The sequence below is a fragment of the Sander lucioperca genome, chromosome 12 (genome assembly GCF_008315115.2).
Source record: "Sander lucioperca isolate FBNREF2018 chromosome 12, SLUC_FBN_1.2, whole genome shotgun sequence".
Taxonomy (NCBI): domain Eukaryota; kingdom Metazoa; phylum Chordata; class Actinopteri; order Perciformes; family Percidae; genus Sander; species Sander lucioperca.
In genome coordinates this window covers 19,814,272-19,822,572 of record NC_050184.1, presented here as the reverse complement: position 1 = coordinate 19,822,572, position 8,301 = coordinate 19,814,272, and the positions used below count along the sequence as shown (strand labels likewise).

At 40.5% G+C, this 8,301-nt stretch overlaps 1 protein-coding gene across 1 annotated transcript; it reads right to left on the bottom strand.

Moving 5' to 3' along the window:
- Positions 1-2,510: 2,510 nt before the first annotated feature.
- On the bottom strand, positions 2,511-5,777 carry LOC116058237 (tumor necrosis factor receptor superfamily member 14-like). The gene is made up of 7 exons (XM_031310994.2): positions 5,597-5,777; positions 5,164-5,257; positions 4,513-4,638; positions 3,884-4,039; positions 3,445-3,535; positions 3,167-3,342; positions 2,511-3,054 (listed from the first exon to the last, which is right to left on the bottom strand). The coding sequence occupies exons 1-7, from the start codon at positions 5,633-5,635 to the stop codon at positions 3,011-3,013; spliced, it is 726 nt and encodes a 241-aa protein (XP_031166854.1). The 5' UTR covers positions 5,636-5,777; the 3' UTR covers positions 2,511-3,010.
- Positions 5,778-8,301: the final 2,524 nt, after the last annotated feature.

The following is an 8,301-nucleotide window of genomic DNA, read 5'->3' as shown; positions in this document are numbered from 1 at the left end:
GCCTGCTTATTTCTTTTGGGGAATGATTGTAAAGATTTACAAAGAATATGTTTATGGCATCTCCTCTCTAACTGGGACGTTTTGGGACCGATTGGTGGGATTGCTGTGGACGAAGTACACACGGAGATACACTGGTAAGAGCTAATGAGGTTTAACCATCTAACAAGCTAATTTAAATATCTCACGTTACTGTATTGTGTCAACAGTTAACTTCATTTAATATTTTATGTGGCGTTCAATCCCGAGATTATTTTGCAGAACCACCGACGCTGCTTCTGGAGCTTAGCGCCGCCCCAAGACGATTGTGATTTGTTTAAAGAAATGAACAAACAGAGCGTTTCTTTCTCCTATCCCAGAATGCATCTGTGGTGTATGTGAGACTACATGGGAGCTGACGATGTGACTGAAACAAGATGGCCCAAATCGAAGTTGGCAGCTTTTTTGTTCTCTAAGAGATGGTTCTGATCTCCTAGTAGTTTCCTGCAAAGTGGACTACACAGGGTATTTAGCCATTTAATTTAGTAAGAACTGAACGGTTCATCACTTCCCCGGAAGTTGACAAGCAACATTACCCATCAGTCATTGCGCCTCGCTGGAATGACACCGTACATCTTGTAAATAAATCAATTCCCATTTATTCACAAGTTACATACAGTTTAATAGACTTCATTATATTTTATAGTTCAGTAATGCTTTCAGTTTTTGTTTCAGTATTTTAGTTCAGTAGTGCAACATTTAACAGCCTGGTCGCACAGAATTCCATGAAATGAACACGAATTGTTAACAGCTCATTACGTGGTGGTGGCACGGAATGTGTGAAAAATCCGTGTGGCCACCACGGAAAACAATGGCAATGTAAAGTCAATGAGAAGATGACGTAGCATGAAGAGCGACTACGGTAGCGAGTACTATGTAAGGCCGAAATTCCGCTTAAGGAGGTTGGTTGGGGTGGTGGATGGGTCAAACACAGGACTTTCACCCCAGAGACCGGGGTTTGTGTCACACATGTCAAGTTTCCTAAAGTCGCTTTCTTCTTTTCCGTCCCGTTCTTGCCGCGTGTCACAGAACTGTAAGCCCACCCACGACCTTTTCCTTAACTTAAGGGGCCGTGTTTATTTAACGGAATTCTTCCGTGGGCCCTTCACATATGTTTTGCGATTCCGTGAAAGTGCCACAGAGTTTGAGTTAAGGGGCCGTGTTCATTTCACGGAATTCTGTGAGATCAGGTTGCACACAAGCAGCAAAAGTTTCTGTGTCTGGCTACTTTGTGAGCAGACCATACTTGAGAGTGAAGAGTTGAGCAGCTGATCAGAAGAGAAGTGAGGAGCCTCTGTGGTCTCTGATGTCAGCAGCCAAGGTGAGAAAAGAGACACACATGAACAAGTTCATACTTGGAGTCCAGTGTGTTAACAGTGTTCAGATCCAACTCTCTGTGAGCGCCAGAGAAGATCAATAAAGTCTGCATGTATAATTACATGAAGATGCTGCAAGGCACCACATAACAACTTTGACAGAGACATTCTTTCACAGCTATCCAATAAATGAAGAGCCTTGAACCGTCATACTAAGTCCGTGCTCCAAGCTGTTACTCCAGGCGGACTTTTGTCTCCGTCCAGCATCATCTCTCTTAGACCAGCAGGTGTTTACTTTGGGGCAGTCCAGGCTAAATGTCCTGCACTGGAAGATTCATTTCTGTAGACTGCAAAGACAACGTGCCAGGATCCAACTGGTGTTCTAAAAATGTCGCTGTGTTCATTTATCGGCGGTTAAACCCTGAGGAGAGAACTGTGTGACTTGGTCCATTAGAGGGTCAAGAGAGTGGAAAATAGTCCCACACCATATTAGATAACTAAACACGTATTGATCTTTTACAAATCAGCTAAAACAATGGATGGTCAATACATATACATGTCAGGACTAAAACTAGTTGTGCCAAGTTCTGCTTGTGTTATCCTTTGTTTTTCTTATTTTAAAAAGCCTTTTTAATATCGAGGCCAGGGGACTACAGAAAAAAATAGCCTGTTGGCCAATTCTGGCATTTTTAACCCATGTACTGTATTAATCATGTGTTTTATTAATTTGCATTGTCTCCTTCTTATATAAAATGAATTAAATGGGTGGGTCCAGAAACATGTTGTATAAAGTTAAAAAGCTCAGTAATATCAAGAAATTCAGATGCAGCCTTAGAAGCATCATCAACATTAAAATCACTAATAATTAAAACTATGTCCAACTTTATAACTCAAGATAAAAACTCATGGGCCGTGAGGTCGGTTCTGTCAGAGTTGACGAGCAGAGCAGAATGCAGGATTTTCCTTTTTTCCGAGTCATATTGAGTACAAATGAGGGGACAGTGTCAGTGCTAACCAACCGTAAAAAGTTAAAGCTATTTCTAAAAATCACTGCCAGATCACCATCATGGCCTGACAGCCTCGGTGTCCTGATGAAGCTACAGTCTGCAGGACAAAGTTCAATGATGGACCAATACTCAGTATTCCTCTGCCAAATGTCTTGTTGGTAAGGGAGCGAGCGTTGAGCAGAGGCGTCCTGACAGAAGCTTGGTCAGGAGTGGCTTCAGTAGAGGCAAGAGGCCGCGGGGGCAGGGGCCAGGTGTTTGATCTCTGATGAGACCTGCCTTCAGACACATGATGTCTGTGTGATCTGTGGCTTGTAATGACAGGGATGGGAAGATGTTGGCCTTTAAGGCGTTCCACACAAGGAGAGCTCACTGTACAAGCAGCAAAATGTACAGGTGAGAGAGATGGAGCAGAAGTTATGATACGTTACATACTTAGTCTGTGACTTGCTCCAAGCTGTTACTCCAGACTGACTAGTCTCTGTCCAGTAACATCTCTGTAAGATAGTGATGCAGGCTGCAGACCAGCAGGTGTTCACTTTGGAGCACAGGGCCCAAAATTCACCTTGGACTGATTCATTTCTGTACAACTTACAATGTGCCAGCATCCAACTGGATTTTATTGAACCTGGAACTTTCCTCTGCAGTATCCGATTAACTGTCTCTGTGTTTATTTATCACATCCACACTTTTTCTTTCTGTAATAAAACATTACCAATGAAAAGCACCTCAATCAACAACATAATGATCTGACAATTATATTATGTATTAAAAACATACATGTTTTAATTGTCTAAATGCCAATCATACCTGTGTATTTCTTCTTTTTGAGACGCAGCACGAACAACAGAGCTATTGCGAGTATGATCAATAAACATATCACAACCACAACAACGCCGATCACAGCTCCTGAACTTTGTTCTCCACATTCAGCATCCGTTGAAGCAGTTCCTGGTTTTATCAGCTGAAGATTCAATGATTGACATCTGGAATGATAGAGGGACATTTTGACAGGAACATGTGTAGGGAACCATGCTGCTGTTGGAAGAGTTCAGGTGTGTCCATGTCTGATCTGAAGCTGTACTTACTGTGTGTGTGGCTGACACGATGTCAATAATGTCCCATCTGAAAATGTTCCATCTCTGCAGTCAGAGCACTCAGTGTCCTTTAATGCTGTTCCTGTACAGATGATTCAGTTCAGTTTACATATTGTGAAGAGAACAACGTGTTATATGACATCTTTACATTTCATCAGGTCTGTCTGATTTCCTTTCAGTGGATTTAAAAAACTATTTGTTTGTTGACATTTTTGAAGCTGACAGTTATAAATAAATTATTATTATATACAATACAACATTTCTTTGTTTCAAGTCTCAAAATATAATCTTTCACAAGAAAAACGACTCATTCCAGTCTCTTCTCTTCTCAGACTCTTCTGAAGTTCATTAAGGTTATTCCTGAACTTTGGTGTTCTCATTTCAAATTAAAGTTATACCTATAATCTCAAAGTCAACACAATTAGCTAACCTGTTTGGCTGATATATTGTCCTGGTTGACAGCTTCTGTGTTTCTGTGCTTCCACACAGCCGTTTTCTGAAGAGAACAGACAGTAGAATCCCTCCAGTGGTTCACAAACTGTATTTGATGTAGCCGTACATGCTGTCTTTATCTTTACACCAGAACCTGTCAACACATAAAGATGTTACATATATGTTTTGTGTCTTTTCTACTATAGAGCTACATGCTAAAATAGTCCCATTTATAAAAACAGAGAATAGAAGTCTAAGCTGATACCAACTAATATCTAATATCTAATATCTTAAGCTAATATCTTAACTGCAAAAAGACTTTTGATCATGTCGACTGCTATTTACTTATGTGAAAAGAGGATTTTATGACACAAAATAGTCTTCACTGGTCTCACAGTATTTCATAACACATGAGGTCTTTGTTTCTGCGTGCAGTCTGTCATTCTGCAGTGCAGTAAACGCTTCAAAATGACTCTCTACATCTTCACAATGACATTGTTAAACCAGTCTTTAGTTTTCTCACTTCTTACACAGCATTAACAGTGGGACCAGCAGTGATAATACTACTAAATCTAGGCTTAGTCATACATTTGAACTAATAATTAGAAAATATATACAGAAGTCTACCTGAATCACAGCGTACACAGGGAAAACATTCTGTAAGCCCTGTAGGACGATCCATGAATGTTCCCTCATCACAATTCAGACAGGAAGTACTTCTGGACTCTGTGCAATGTTTTCTAACTCGACTTCCTGTTGAAAAGAAAAACTATTTAATATCATGCAATGTTTTTATTAAATAAAAATGTATTATCTTGAGGTTAATGTAGCTAGACAAAGTGACATGCACAATGTCTACTAGTGTCATTCTTATCAGTATTTTTAAAGAAATTATTAAAAAATATCTATAAATTCCTGCTTGTTCTTTTACTGTTATGATAAATTTCACTTGTGACCATGGGAGTAAGACTGACTCCACTGGTCTGCACCTAGTGGTTAATTCTGCCAAGTATAGGAAGAATGTTAAACTGTCCTTTAACATTCAATCAGTCAACCAATAGGGGTGGTGATGGCGCAGTCGATATGACACATGCCTTTGGTGTGAGAGACCTGGTTTTGATTCCCACTGTGATACATCAACCTGTGTGTCCCTGAGCAAGACTCTTAACCCCTAGTTGCTCCAGAGGTGTGTGACCTCTGACATACATAGCAATTGTAAGTCACTTTGGACAAAAGCGTCAGCTAAATGACATGTAATGTAATGTAATCAGATCTTACCAACAGGACACATAGGACAGCATTGACCCCCAATCTGATACTCTGTTGGATGACATGTGAGGGTATGTCCTCTGAAGACACTCATCACAAGTATCTGTGAAGAGTAATAAGTTTGTCTCAGTGAAGCCTGGTTGAAATTCAAACCTACTGCAAATAAAATGCATGGATAAAAGCTGTTGAAATGAAATCTGATAGAAATGTCACGGCACTTTGTGTAGCCGTGGTCAGATGAAGAAGAAAAAAATAGAAATGTAATGGAACTTTCCCCCTATTTTTCACTTTTGTTAACATTGAATACAGCTCCATCTTTTCTTTACCCCATACATTGAGGAAGATCAAATTAAACTAAAAAGAATTACAGAAAGAAATGTTGGAGAGGAGCAATATGATGTATGAATTATAATAAAAGCTTGCTGTAATAAGATTATTTTACCAGCAATGGTGCAACTGTCAGATGTTTTCTTAACATCATTGTATACGGCAGGATCTAAGTTTCTATGAGCTGAAGGGATCTCAGTCAGATTTGGGAGGAAGAGAGACGTCAAATCCAAAACAGGAACACCATCTGGAAACAAAAAGAAGACAACCATGTAGAGATTACACTACACACAGCAGAGACCTGCTTAATGCAGCTGGAGATGTTGTTGGACTTTGCTGCCGTACCTTGAGTGTTTATCGGATTTTACACCTCACTGCTGTACAAAGTTCAAACAAACTCAGATAAACTGAATCAGGCCCATGAGCAGGAAATCAACTCAGCCATAACTAAGGGGGGGGGGCGTGATGTCACAGAGGAGCCAAGGTGTGACGAGAGAAGAAGTTTTCAGAGAAGCTTGAAATGAATAACCACAGTTGTATTCTCTAGGTCTTCTACACTTCACTGGGGATCTGTCTATTGACTGGTCACTGCAAATTAAACCAGGGGTTTAAACTGTTTGGTTTGTGACCTCTTCCAAAAAGAAGTGTCTGGTTGTTGTTGGTTAGTCCAATGACTCAGATTTCTATGAGTTGTTTTCAGTTCCTCTGAGGAGACATTTCCTCTAAACCTCTCACATGGTTTCTTTAAAGGTGCAATATGTAATATATTTACTGTATCAAATCCAAAAATGACCACAATATGTCATCAGACACAGGACCAGGTGGTCTTGTAAGTAAGTAAGTAAGTAACTTACCTTCTGTAAAAAGAAAAGAAAAAAAAGAAGAAATACAGAGATGGCGAGCTAAAATCCTAGTGACAAAAAAGAGCATGAAAAGAGCAAAGGGCAACTCTTATTTCTTCGCTCCTCGCTTAAACCGGCTCAGTCAGGCTAAAGGCTTTATTTAAAGGTTTTATGCTTCTGCGTCAACTCCACGCCGTAGCTACGACGTCGCTCCTACGGCGTCGTGACCCTTTTGGAGTTCTGTGTCGGGGTTGCTTTGTATCGCGGTGCATTTCACCGCCATAATGCTAGGGGGTGATAAGTCTGAGGTTGTTTGCGAGGTGTCTGCCAGCCAGTTTATGTTATGTTAGCAAGCAAACTTTAGCACAACTGCCCACAAAGTACTGCTTGCTGGCGAAGTGCTAATTTCAAAACGTTACTGACATATAGATGCTTTACAGACGGATAACCCCGTCATTGGAACCACATTATGTCTGAGTTTATTCGCAAAGCTGATGTCAGTGAACTAGCAAGTTGCTACTCCCCACAGTAGGCTGCTTGAAACACCGACTATCAACACACAGGACGAGTTGACCAATCACAGTCATTGCGGTCTGTGTCGCCTCGACGCAAAGTTACACATTTTTGGAGGTGCACGTTGAGCTACTGCGGTGGGCTCGGAGAGGGGATCGCTTCGGCGCAGAGGGGTCGGCAGGGGGTACGCCGTTGATTCGACGCAGAAGCATAATACAGCCTTAAGAGTGTGAGCTCTCAAGGTGTGCTCCTTTTATTTAGGGACCTGAACTATAAAAGGCAGCTCGAAGTCCTAGGGAACCGAGCAGCATGACTGGAAAGCATAGGTGGAAACCAATCATGTTGTTAGCACCAAACAAGAGTGGGAGAGAAAGAGAAGCAGGAAGTAAGAAAAACAACATGGACTCTGTAGCTGTCTGGGCATGTTACAATGTACATTAGTGTTTTCTGATATTTACCTGGCTGGATCACTAACTAAGTCTTTATAGTGCCCTCATTTAACCCTGGGAGCTTGTATTAGGCATTTTGACTTTTTATGCCTTCAACTTCTTGTGAACGCAATATCTCAGGAACACCTGGAGGGATTGTCTTCACATTTTGCACAAATGTCCACTGGGACTGAATAAACTGGGTGGTAGTAGCTCAGTCCCGAGGTAGTTGGGTTGGGAACTGGAGGGTTGCCGGTTCAAGTTCCCGTACGGACCAAAATACAGAGTGTGGATTGGTAGCTGGAGAGGTGCCGGTTCACCTCCTTGGAACTACCAAGGTGCCCTTGTGCAAGGCACCGAACCCTCAATTGCCCTGACTCTGACATCTCTCCATTAATGTGTATAGCATGTATAGGTGTGTTTAATGTGTGTGCAACTGTACAAATAGAGTGAAAATTGTGAATTTCCCCACGTGGGATAAATGCATTAAAAAAAAAAAGATGGAATAACTCAAGAATTATGACACCAGTTCAGGTCAATGTCTAATGATGTTGGATGAAATCAAACCATTTTAAACTGTGCACTCCTGACCTCTAGTGACTAAAGTCAGTGTAACATGCTATCATGCTACACACCTAATACATGTTTTAACTCACTCAGTTAATATCCACTAGGTGGAACCTATATGTGTCAATGGGTGGAACATGGGAAAATAATCACTGTAAGATCAAAAATTACCAGTGAGAGATGGACCTGCAGCCAGTATATATTCATTTTATATTTTCATTTTTTGCTCTGATATTCGTTAATATAGGCTACTTTATTTCGATATTTTACTAGGGTTATCATTCACTCTATGGTTATTTCCTATAGTGGATATTATGAATAATAATAATAAAAATGAAAATATTCTGTTTAGGAGGTGTGACTGTATCTGTGAAAGATTTCTACTTGAATTGTCCAACATTGAGTAGGCCTAATTTGTTACTGTAATATTCTTTATATGTGTTTTAAATAAAGATTTAAAAAAGAAAAGA

Excerpts from the sequence above, each read along its gene's own strand:
- LOC116058237 (XM_031310994.2), bottom strand. The coding sequence starts at position 5,635 with ATGATGTTAAGAAAACATCTGACAGTTGCACCATTGCTG. Across the intron at positions 4,639-5,163 it reads CTGTCCTATGTGTCCTGTTG|GAAGTCGAGTTAGAAAACAT; the intron begins GTAAGATCTGAT and ends TCTTTTCAACAG. Across the intron at positions 3,343-3,444 it reads TCGTGTCAGCCACACACACA|ATGTCAATCATTGAATCTTC; the intron begins GTAAGTACAGCT and ends CTATCATTCCAG.